Genomic DNA, 12,520 nt, shown 5'->3' with positions numbered 1-12,520 from the left:
TCGGACATAGCTCTGTCTGCACTGGATTGGATAGTGCTACCACTTCCTGTCCTTTTATCCAAATCCTCAACAAACTATTCTTTCTTATTTCCCTTTTTGCCCTTCATCTTTAAACTACTACTGCTTTTACCCATCTTCTTGTTTTCAATTTATAATTTAATCTATTTACTCCATTACTTTTAATCTTATTTATTTATATATACTTTTTTTTACCCAATCTAATTTAAATATTAATTTCAATTCCAATTTCTACAACATATTATTTGACCATTTATGTATTTGGTTCATTTAAACCTTCCAACCGTGGACTTTGGTTAAGTTTTCGGCTAGTATATAGTCTATCAACATTACTTATAAGAGTGTGAAAACTGTTGTTGACTAAGTTAGGGAATGATCATGTGTTTATAGGTAAAGAATTCATTTCCATTGGTATGAGATTTTTCGGGAAGCTCAAAACAAAGTCACAGGAGTTTATGCTCAAAGTGGACAATATCATACTATTATCGAGAGTCGTGATTTCTAACAGAAACCTCTACTTAGTAGACGTGTTTTAAAATCGTGAGACTATCGGTGATACATAACGGGTAAAAGTGGTACCATTATGAGGACGTTGATTTCCAAGGGGGTGGATTGTGAGATGTTGATACAAATGATATCAGAGTCAAACCCCAGACGGTGGACTTTGATCTTCAAGGGGTGGATTGTGAGATGTTACATATGGTATCAGAGCCAAGCACCAGACGGTGTGGTGTGCTAACGAGGACGTTGATTTCCAAGGAGGGTGCTAAGGGTTTGGGCTGTTACAAATGGTATCGTAGTCGGGCACCGGACGATGTGGTGTGCCAGTGAGGACGTTGATTTCAAGGGGCGCTAAGGATTTGAACGGTTACAAATGGTATCATAGCCAGACACCAAACGATATAGTATGCTAACAGTGATACGTAACGGGTTAAAGCAGACAAGATGCATTGTGGGGTTAACATATACCACGTCTTGGCTCGGCAGATATATTGGGTAATATGATATTTCTCGATTCTCTCTCCCGATTGAGATATTCTCTCTTTTGCTCCAACAATTGGAGACATCTATGAGGGCAATATTGTCCAACCTAGATAAACAAATCATTGGTAATATCATTCCTCTAATCAGTTTTGCTCTCTTATATAAATATATATATATATATATATATATATATATCCCCAGTTTATCCATCGTTGTGGTTAGCTCATTTTCTCTGGTTTTTGAAAGCTCTCATCAATGGCGGACCCAGCCATTTACGACTTCCTTACCCAAACAACAACCGCTTCAAATTCTGCACCAAAAGCTTCCAGAAAGTTCCAGTCTCAATACTCTTCCTCTCGCATTTTTCCATGCCTTTACTGCCCTCGCAAATTTTACACTTCTCAAGCCCTAGGCGGCCACCAAAACGCTCACAAGAGAGAAAGAGCCGCCTCTCGTAAGGCTTTCGCCTCTGAAATTCTTCATCTCGGTTCGCTTCCGCCGCCGCCGCCGCCGACGACGACGACGACTCACCACCATCTTCCGCAGCCTTACACGGTTGCTCCATCTCCGACTCCGACTCCGACTCCGGCTCCGGCTGATTTTCTCGGCCAGCATTGGTTTAATCAGAATCACTACAGTGCTAACACCACCACCACTGCCTCCGCCTCCGCCTCCGCCTCGCCGGATGCTCTCTCTCCGAACGCCGATACCGCCGTTGAACATGTAACCATCGATCTCACTCTTCGCTTATAAATCTCCGGTACTCTCGTACGATTCTCCGGCGGCTGTTTGTTTTTGTTTTGGTGGTTCTGGAATTCCACGGCGGCGGACCGGAGTCCGTTTCCTTTTTTTGGTTTAGTGGGAGAGATGTGAATATTAAAGACACGTGGCGGTTTTTGTTTAGTGGTTGAAGTTGAGAAACTGTTAGGACAATTAGAAGATCTCTCTATGGAATCGAATGCTATATTTTCACTTTTCCATTTTTTTTTAATTTCGTTATATTTTTTAATGGTTTTCTCATTTTCTTTTAAATATATTTATGTATTTATTTCATATTTCCAACTTTCTATTCTATGAGTGATTTTATTTTTTTTAGTTCAATTTTATTTGGTTCAAACAAGCGTTCGTGTTAGTAGGTCTTTCTGAAAACTGACGCAATGACATTTGTTTTAAACACAAAAGCTCGTATGAACCAAGGTCTAGCTCTATCTCAATGGGTTAAAACGTAAAGTCTCTAAAATATTTTACGTCATAATATTCAAAATAATGTAATATTTTCATCCCAAAATGGGAATAGTTCATTTACACTTGGACCGTGGATTTACGATTCTCATTTTGGGACCAAATTGGCTTTTGTTTGTAAAAAGGTAACCGTATTCGTTACGTTTAAATGAAAAGATATTTAGTTGATACGAGTTCTAAGGTTAACACGAGCATACCTTAAGAGTTAAGACATTTGTTCATCCAGTTTTCAATATTAAGAAGAAATCTTCATATTTTAGGTTAAAAATCGATTTTAATTCTTAAACTTTCATGAAATTAATGATTTAGTTCAGTTCATAATAATTTAATTTAGGTACTCTCCTTCAAAATTAAGTGTTGCTTCTTTAATTATATAATAATTTAATTTTTATAGTTTAAAAACATATTTTTGTTCATAATTTAATTATTATTTATAATAATTTTACGATTGAGACTGGATCATTATAAATTTAAACCTGATGAACTATAGATCTAGAGAGAGAAAAAAATCTCAAAATGAATTATAGAACTAAATCAACTTTACTTCAATTTTAGAAGTGCAAATCAATTTAAATATCTGAAGAAACCAAAAGAGGGAAAAGGGCTGCGGGCCTTATAATTGTGTTTGTTGCTCAGCAACTAAAAGGCCGGATCTCATGTAGGTTGGAGAGAAAGACGAAGTATTTTTATAAGAGTGTGAAACCTCTCCCTGGTAGAAGCATTTTAAAATTATAAGATTGACGACAATATGTAACGGGTCAAAGCGGACAATATTTACTAGCGATGAGTTTGAGCTATTACAAATGGTATCATAACCAGACAACGTAGGGTGCGAGCGAGGACGTTGGGCCTCTAAGGGAGGTGTGGACCGTTAGATTCCATGTTGGTTAAAGTGGGAAAATAAGCATTTCTTATAAGGATGTGAAAACCTCTTCCTAGTAGACACGTTTTAAAATTGTGAGGCTAACGGTGATACGTAATGGGCCAAAGCGGATAATATCTACGAGCAGTGAGTTTGGGTTGTTACAAAGACATTACCAAAGAGGGGAATGAAAGGCTCTCGGTCTCCTACACATCGATCACCTGAGAATAATGGCTACCAAGGAAGATTTTTCCTACGGCTCTTTGAGTTATTATGAAGACAATGTAAAAAAGAATCAGTTTTCTAGCCATCCAAACTGTTAGATGAACACGACTCTCCACAATGGTATGATATTGTCCACTTAAATTAGTCGAATGTGGGACTTTCATCCAACACCTCCCTTCGAACAAAGTACGCCTCCGCTTAATCAAGACAAGACTCCTTTTCTTTTGGAGTCTTAATCATTTTTTACTATGCCTTCGAAGCTCACAATACTTTGTTCAACATTTGAGATTTCTATTGACATGGCTAAGTTTAGGACATGGCTCTGATACCATGTTAGATGAACACGACTCTCGTCAATGGTATGATAATGTACTTTGAGCCTAAGCTCTCCTGGCTTTGTTTTGGGCTTCCCCAAAAGGCCTCGAACCAATGGATATAGTATTCCTTGATTACAAATCCATTATGATGATTCCCTAAATTAGGGGACATGGAACTTTCATCCTGTGTCAATTCTTCTATAACTAAGAATCAATGATATCTGATTATTTTGCAGTTAAAGCAAGAGTGATGATGAATACAAGGTCTCCACATTAAAGGCTTGTTTCTTTTCCTAGGAAATGAATAAAAATTGCATCCACAAAATAACACTATGAAAAAATCCTAATAACAACAGACATGGACTATAGTTCTTACCTGAAAAAGAACAGCACCAAATAGGCCATCAGGGTCAGCTTTTCACCAACAAGCATGGAACACTCAGAACTTAAAAGTAGGAACCTCAGACGTGAAGCCATGCTTAGCTTGATAAGCTAGACGAGGCCATAGCTGCCTGTAAGGATCGTTTTCTCTTTTACTTGTTAAGTATGCAAGGCAGTTCTCCACCTCACCCTTTACTTGAAGATACAGTTTGTGAGCGTTTTCTCTGTCTCGTAGCTCCTCTTTCCGCCCTTTATATGTTCAGCAATTGAAGTGTTTGTCACAAGTTAACCAAGCACAACATCAAGAGAACAAATTCTTGTAGTAAACGTAAACGTACCTTCGGTTTCGAATGGCTTTCCAAAGTAATAGTAGAATCTTCCAGGAAGTTTAGGGAGAATTCCGGGGAAGTGGACATCTTGGTTTGCAACCTCGCCATGCACATCAGCCCTGTCGAAATAGAGATCGTTCAGAAAAATATCCGAGCACGAAAAGTGATAACGCGTTTACGAAGAGAGAACGTTTAAGACGACGAGAACAAAATGAACCTCAATCTCACTGCTTCGTTGGTTAGTTCCTCTATTCTTTTTTTCAAGACTGGGATTTTCATCTGATCTTCATAATCAAAAACCACCTGATGACAAATGAAATCAAAAGAGAACATAATTGAGAAAGAGCCAAACATTTTGGAGTTCAAGCCCACCGCTAGCAGATATTGTTCACTAGAGAGAGGTTTTCACACCCTTGGAATGCTTTGTTCCCCTTTGTAGTCGACATGGGATCTTATGATCCACCCCCCTTGGGAGCCAGTGTCCTCACTGGCATACCGCCCGGTGTCTGTCTCTAATACCATTGTAACATCCTAAGCTCACTGCTAGCAGATATTGTCATTTTTAGGCTTTCCCTTTCGAGCTTCCTCTCAAGGTTTTTAAAACGCGTCTTCTAGGGAGAGGTTTCCACACCCTCATAAAGATTGCTTTGTTCTACTCCTCAACCGATGTGGAATCTCACAATAATTATAAGATTCCACATTGGTTGGAGAGGGGAACTAAGCATTCCTTATAAGGGCATTCCTTATGAGGGCATGGAAACCTCTCCCTAATAGACGCGTTTTAGAAACTATGAGGCTGACGATGATACATAACAGGCCAATGTGGACAATATATGTTAGCGGTAGGCTTAGACTGTTACAGGTCTAATGATGCTAGTATGCTAGTATAGCTACAGTGGCCAAATCCTTTGAATATATAGATGACCAAACACATGAAGTTATCAACTTCTCTGGACCCGAGGTAGGGAAAAGTGAAAGAAAGGGAAGGTTGATTAAAGAAAATGGCAAGTTATGGGGAAGGAGGAGCGTACTTCACCAATATCATCTTCTCCCACAACACCAAAAGGTACAATTTTGGCTCCAAACCGAGCAGCCATCCGAATAAACTCTGATTCCTCAGGCCAGAATAGCCTATATTCTTCTCCCTGTATAGAAAGAGAGTCAAATAAACGATACGTTTTGTGTTAAACAGACTCATTCTGAGAATTAAATTCGTGTCAACTAAACAGAAGAAAACTATTAATGAGACTTGAGAGGGAAAACCAGTGCCTTCAATTTGTCAGTCAACTTACCTTTCGATGTAGAGCCTCACGCATGCCTCCGGGATATAATAAGACGTGAGCCTTGGAAGATAAAAGTTTGTAGAAGTTCTTGGCAGTGACAGGAACTGCCCCCATCATTCTAAACGAATCATAGGTTGCCAAGTCAGGTAAACTTCCTTCCTTCATTTTCATAAATAGCATAGGATGTGCCATCCCTCGTAAGATTATGTTCTTTTCTTTGAAGAACTGGCCTACCATGGGAGCCAATTCGAGTCCCAATAGCATATGATACCCAACCAAAAGGACAGGACCTTCTTCAGGAATACCTGCGAGTCCCCTCACAATTGCCCCATCTTCTAGAGTTGAAAGCAGCACGGGACTAGTTGCAAAAGTTATAAAACTAGGAAAAAAAACAAACTTGTTTATAATGATTGGTCCCAAAAATTTTCATAAATTAAGCAATAGATTCTGAAACATCATAAATTATTCTTAAAATTCTCAAAAACCAACAAATTTGATATCACAATACCTTCACGTAAGACAGTAAACTATAGCAACTGACTGGCAATCTCATCGTTATCAAAGAGTAGAAAATAAGTGACAGAAAAATATTTGTGGAAGTTTGTGTCGAAGTGTAATCACCTAAACTTCTCAAATATATTTCTGACTTCAGCAGCCGATGGTGGGATGAAATCCGAAACATAATCCACGTATTGTGAACGGCGATAGAAACCAGCACCCCTGATTGTAGCAGCCAAATCAAGACCATCCTCCTGCCATGCATTCACTAGCAGAATTATGTTATTTAATTATCATAAAATATTAAAAACTAATCTAAAGCTGAGTTCTATACAAGGAAAATGGTGTCCTACCAAGAAAAGAAAATGGCCATTGTTGGAAAATCTTCGAATCTCACATTTTGGCAAAAACTGATGAAGTCTTCCACCTTCCTCGATACTGGGTAGCAACTGATCTCTGCCACTGTAAAGACAAAATAATAAATCTTAGACAAAGAATGCAATGCACAAGCAAACATCCGGGGCATGGATGCTTCCCCAAAAACATGACTACAAGATATATAATGACCATCTTTCCACTACAGATTGTTCAGAGGCTATGAATCATCGACTACAAGATATATAATGATCATCTCTCTGTTAGGAACCACGAACCTCCATAATGGTATGATATTGTCCACTTTGAGCATAAGCTGAATCTTACTTATAAACCCATGATCAACCCCTTAATTAGCCAACGTGGAACTCCTCTCCCAACAATTCTCAACACTCTCCACTGCATATTGTTCAGAGGCTAAGAACGATTCTCGATTATACTAATACTAAAGTCAACCATATCCGAAGAAACACGGATTATTGTGAGGGTTGGTGGGCTTAGAGATTTCTTATCCAAAATTCCATCAATACTATGGCTACTTATCCAAAATTCCATCAATACTATGGCTAACTATCTTCATTTCACAGTGTTAAACTCTAAAATGATACCAGAATTGAACTTCATTATCTGAAGCTACTAAAACAAATTGGTGAAGCAAGGATGGCTTGATAACAGAATGGAAAGAAATAACCAATCCTTAAGAAACCGGAGGCTGCATAGAAGCTAAGCAACATACAGAGAAAAATTCCCTTAATTATTGTTAGAATAAAAGGATTTTGACTTAAGATATAGACCTGCAGAGTATCAGAGTCTGAGCTTTTACAGCATGGAGGCATGAGTTAGAATCAGCTGAAGCATGTTTAAGCATTTTAAATTTCCAGTTGAGTGTTTCTACTGGTAAAATATCAGCAAGAACCTGTAACATCGATCATTAGCGTGAGCATCGTTTTTAAGAAGATCCCATAAGTTTCTATGGAAATATTATGTTGAGAAATGATCTTGTATCAGGTTGCTATAGAGCTCTTATCTTACAGAGAGGTGAGAAGATAGAGCAGCAAGATCCTGTGACAATTCACCAACTATTAGCTGCAATATGACTCCCACATCAGCCAATGGCAGCCTAGAAGCATCACCTAAAATATATGTTGCCGTCACTTATTTTATAACGTAAACGATCATCACGAAATACCAATAATTAAACATGATCCTTCAGAACACGATCACCTCGAAGTCCAAAAGCTACATTCTACAGATTTGAACTAGAAATCTTTTCAACTCATTCTTTAACACCAAACTTTTGAAATCAGTTTCACGAGAATTATATTTCAAAGTACAATTTTCCCATCCATTTGAATATAAAGCAGCAGTTTATGCTTTTAAAGGCATACCAAACACCCAGCTAATGGTCATCCTATTATGAATTGAGAATCTGAAAAATACTATCAACTTACCAAGTGGAAATGATGTACGTATTTCAACCAATAAGTACAGAAAATAAAACGTGAATCACAAGGAAAGAAAACCTTTCAGTAAATTCAGTATGTAAGGGAGGCTAACTTGCAATGATTCTGGCATGAATTCCAACAAAGATATTACAGGTTGTAATGGTGACTTGCTGAAACAAGTAGCTGCCAGGGGACAATAAAAACGAACTATTCAGTAGAGAAGAGAAACATACATTACACAAAATTACAAAATGTTGTGCATTTCACTTTGAGAACTGCGTTCATTCTTGGTCATGGAGTATCCCAAGGAGTATCCCAATTTAGCTATAATGTAACGGCCAAAGCCCACCGTTAGTAAATATTGTCCGTTTTGGCTTGTTACATATGTTAGGGAGAGGAAAACGAAACATTCCTTATATAAGAGCGTGGAACCCCTCCCTAACATACACGTTTTAAAACCTAGGAGCCAAAGTGAACAATATCTATTAGCGGTGGGTTTGGGCAGTTCAAGTTCAACATCAGTCTACAAGGGTGGTCAGGGTGGTCAGGAAGTTCATTTCATGCAATCATAGAGGCAAAAAGACTCAGTAAATAGTCCATTGAGCTTACCAGGATTAGACAAAATCAATACAATGTCGATATGTGGATTGCGAGCAGCAACACACAGAGCAAGGCATGCTCCCAAGGATTCTCCAGCAAGATATATTGGTTTCTTTGGTGAATATTGATGCTCATTCTTTACTGTTTTTTCGACCAACTTCACTAATTCTGCATTTACAGCAAACAATTCAATATAATCTGCCAATATTGCAGAATTTCCCATTCAATCTCGCATTATGACAGCAAACAATTCAGTATAACCAATACATATTTCTTAACCTAAATCGACCTTAGTTGAGACACCTCAATTTGAATCATCATAGCCCAAGATGATGATTCTTTCTTTTAATTGATAGATCCATCACTTAGTGGGAAGCATTGTAGTTCAACTAGTAAAGTAAGCTTAATTAGATGATCATGGACTCAAATCCCTCATTACAAAGTAAGCTTGCTGATAATCACCTGTAAATGGCGTCCGATCCCTGACTGGAATATGCAAGCACCATACGTCGAAAATCCTTGAATGAAGGCAATAAAAATCATCGGAAAGTTAGTCGTTACTGAACGTTTCCTTTGTTTGAATCCAATTTTGATCAAAGTGAAAGATAATAAGACAATAAGTGTAAATAATTTCGCATACTTCCCGAGCTTCTCATGATGCTTGATGAGTCCAAGTCCAACGCCATCAATACCTACAGATTCAAATCATAAAGCGATCAAACGATAATCAATGGCAAAAATGCCAGAAGAATCCGGAAATACAGAGGCGTTATACAGAGTAAATGAGGAAGAAATCAGCGATGCGTTCTTTTCGATGAAAATAAGTAGTCATTCTAAGAGATGAGCAGAGGATTTGGCGCGTGACACAAAAATGTGATACGAATAACGAAGTAACAATCGATCCAAACAGGAGAAGAAGACCAACCAGGCAAGAACAGAAGCAAGGGAGAATTATCCATCCGAGAACCGCATTCCAGTGGCGAGAACCAGCGAGGAGGTCCACCGTCCGATCCAATCAATTCAACCGATTGTTCGAAATAATCCTTCAAGCTCCGCCGGACCTCCGTATCTTCCCAACCCGATTTGGACGGACTTTCTTTCTCAGCACCAACTCCAACAATCTCCGTTGCAGCATGTTCGTAAGTCTTCTCAAACCGACCATTACCAAACAAATCACTCACCGACGAGGTTGCAGTAGTCTCTGAGGACGACGAAACAACTTGGTCCGTGGAAGTAGTAGACACAGCAAATCGCCGAGCATTATGGATCGCCATCGAACCGGATTTACAACTCCCATTGGACCACGTCCTATCCCGCCGGAGAGCTGAGAACACAGCGCCATGGAAAACACAAGCTCCGGTGGCGGCCATGGAGATGAAACAAACTTAGCAAGTTTCCCGCCCCAAAAATGGAATGAGAGGCGTCAATTGTCAAAGACAGTGGGAATAACAGAATCAAAATAGCAAGTTGAATGGAGAAAATGTGGGGGAGACGTGGTAAAAGTTAAAAGAGGATCTACGGTGACCGGAAAGTGGCGATGGCGACAACTGCGGCGGAGCGGTGGCGGAGTGTGGAAGTACAGAGTACTGTGGGGAGTTAGCAGTAGGTGTTTGTTGAAAATTGGCCGTTGGACTACTTGAGTTCAGACATGAGGATGGCTATGTGGTGGCCGGTGGCTACGGAATGGTCGGCAATTCCGGAATTGGAAAATAGGAGAGTTTACTACTCTGTGACGCACCTCTATTGCTTCCTTTATGCGCTCAATTTGTCAACTAATCCATTCAATTTTAATTTAATTTTTATTTATTAATAATCACATGCTTTAAATTTTAGATGTTTTAATTTATTTATCATCAAATAAATAAACTATATAAAAATTTAATCTTAAATAACGGTAATATCCCACTAAATAAAGACCAAATTTAATATTTATATTGATATGATATTGTCGAGTTTGAGCATAAGCTCTCATTACTTTGCTTTGAGCTTCCCTAAAATGTCTCGTACTAATGGAGAGAGTATTCTTTGTTTATAAACTCATGATCATTCCCTAAATTAGCGGACGTGGGACTTTCATCATCCAACAAAATCAACATCTACCTCTTTATAGCAAACTAGTTGGTGATTTGTTGCACAATGACTCGATCCATAGTTTCCTCTCTATTAATTACAGTTATGATTTAGCTGCTCACATGACACAAATTCTCGATGATATGACTTGAAAATTACCTACCTCAGTCAGAACGGAGAACGAAACATTATTTATACAAATTTTAAATTATAACTAAATAAATAATTATTTTAAAATTGGAAATTTATTTTTGATAGCAATCAGACATCAAGACGTGAAATTTTAATTAATTATTTGTCTCTTAATAATAATAAGGACAAATAATTAATTAAAAATAGTGCTAATTTTTTTTAGGTCAATATTCTTATCGATTATATTCAAATTAATTATTTGTCTTTTATAGCATTTATAATTACTTATTTTGAGATGAGATACCTGTAATATTTAACTTTCATATTTTAAATATTTTTTTATTATTTACATATTTTACAATATATATATATATATATATATATATATATAATATTGTTAAATTTATATATTGTTTTTAAATATAAAATAAATATATTAATTAATACTATTTTAGAGTTGGGAAAATATGGACTTTTTTCAATTTAGTACTTATACAATGACATTTTGCATTAAAAGGGCTCTACAAGCATTATTTCTCCAGAAGCCCCACAATTTCGCAATATTTGCAAGAATCAAACATCATTCCTCCATCAGATTCGTCTCTTTCTCTATTTAATTGAAGCAAGACATGTGATAAGTTTTTAATTTTATCTCTATCTTCCACCATATTTTATACAAATTAAAAAACAACACATTCTCTTTGTTTATGTTCGTGTGGGGATTGGTTTTCGAACTGACTTGACATCCACTGAAGAAATTCTTTCTCGAGTAAATTTGGATACCAAGCAAGTATATTCCCGACTATAGAAAAACCCTCTCTATGATATGGAAACCGACACACTGACCCTATATCAATCATCGCACGCGTTATCAATGGAATGAATAGCTAACCTTAGTCTGTGAAGGCTTTCTCTCTCGACTCTTCAATACTAATATGAAAAACGAATCAAACGTGTTTTTTGTTTTTTGGGCGTCTCCTGGTATTTAAAAAAAAAAAAAAAGTTTAAATTTCAATTTGCCCCAACTTTTAAATTTATTTTTGTAATAACGTTAAAAGTTGAAGGGTATAACGGTAATAAATCGCAGAAAGAAATTATATATTTTTTCCATAAATGGTGGAATTTGCCATGTTACGAAACATGCAACGATTCACAAATATTATATAAATTTAATTGTAATCTTGAAAATTAAAATATTCCCATCTTTATTTAAATATTATAAAAGGAATTATTTTAATAATCATCACGTGGTTGATGTCTCGGTACAATTTGGTCACTACTATAATAAATATTTTGAAATACTATAATTTAAATTTTTAAATTTGTTAAAAGGGTAACCTAGGGATGCATGATTAAATTAATTTTTAAAAACTAGGTTAACTTATAAATTCAACCTTCAAATATTAAATAGTTAAATCCCTAAAATTTGATTTTTTTTTTTTTTTAATTTGTACAAATTTGAATATATATTATGTCAAAACGATAATGATTTAATTAGTGGTGTTCAGTTTAATGTAATATTATCGTCTCATTCCCATTATGTGGCAAAGGGACATTTGGCTGAGAATAAATTGAAAATATTGATGAACAAACTTGAATCTGTGAGCGTATTGCTACCAATATTAGTGATGTATTGTGACCGGTTAACAAATATAGAAGATAAATATGTTTTTAAATATATATATATATATAATAAAAAGACAACCCGACAATCAAACCCAACTTGAAAATAGAAAATTAAGTTGGGTTATTGGAATAG

The 12,520-nt window shown here is 36.7% G+C and overlaps 2 protein-coding genes across 2 annotated transcripts; one reads left to right on the top strand and one right to left on the bottom strand.

Annotated features, from left to right (window-relative positions):
* Positions 1-1,257: 1,257 nt before the first annotated feature.
* LOC111441721 (protein LATE FLOWERING-like) lies at positions 1,258-1,755 on the top strand. Its single transcript, XM_023078817.1, has one exon. The coding sequence runs from the start codon at positions 1,258-1,260 to the stop codon at positions 1,753-1,755; it is 498 nt and encodes a 165-aa protein (XP_022934585.1).
* A 2,098-nt stretch (positions 1,756-3,853) lies between these two features.
* LOC111442314 (acyltransferase-like protein At3g26840, chloroplastic) lies at positions 3,854-10,259 on the bottom strand. Its single transcript, XM_023079673.1, has 14 exons — positions 9,485-10,259; positions 9,200-9,251; positions 9,022-9,077; positions 8,569-8,727; positions 8,038-8,142; positions 7,547-7,647; positions 7,309-7,430; positions 6,493-6,601; positions 6,263-6,393; positions 5,651-6,020; positions 5,390-5,503; positions 4,576-4,661; positions 4,368-4,477; positions 3,854-4,278 (listed from the first exon to the last, which is right to left on the bottom strand). The coding sequence occupies exons 1-14, from the start codon at positions 9,927-9,929 to the stop codon at positions 4,088-4,090; spliced, it is 2,151 nt and encodes a 716-aa protein (XP_022935441.1). The 5' UTR covers positions 9,930-10,259; the 3' UTR covers positions 3,854-4,087.
* Positions 10,260-12,520: the final 2,261 nt, after the last annotated feature.

This window comes from Cucurbita moschata, unplaced genomic scaffold (genome assembly GCF_002738365.1).
Source record: "Cucurbita moschata cultivar Rifu unplaced genomic scaffold, Cmos_1.0 Cmo_Scf00004, whole genome shotgun sequence".
NCBI lineage: Eukaryota > Viridiplantae > Streptophyta > Magnoliopsida > Cucurbitales > Cucurbitaceae > Cucurbita > Cucurbita moschata.
This window is presented reverse-complemented; position numbering and strand designations above follow the sequence as displayed.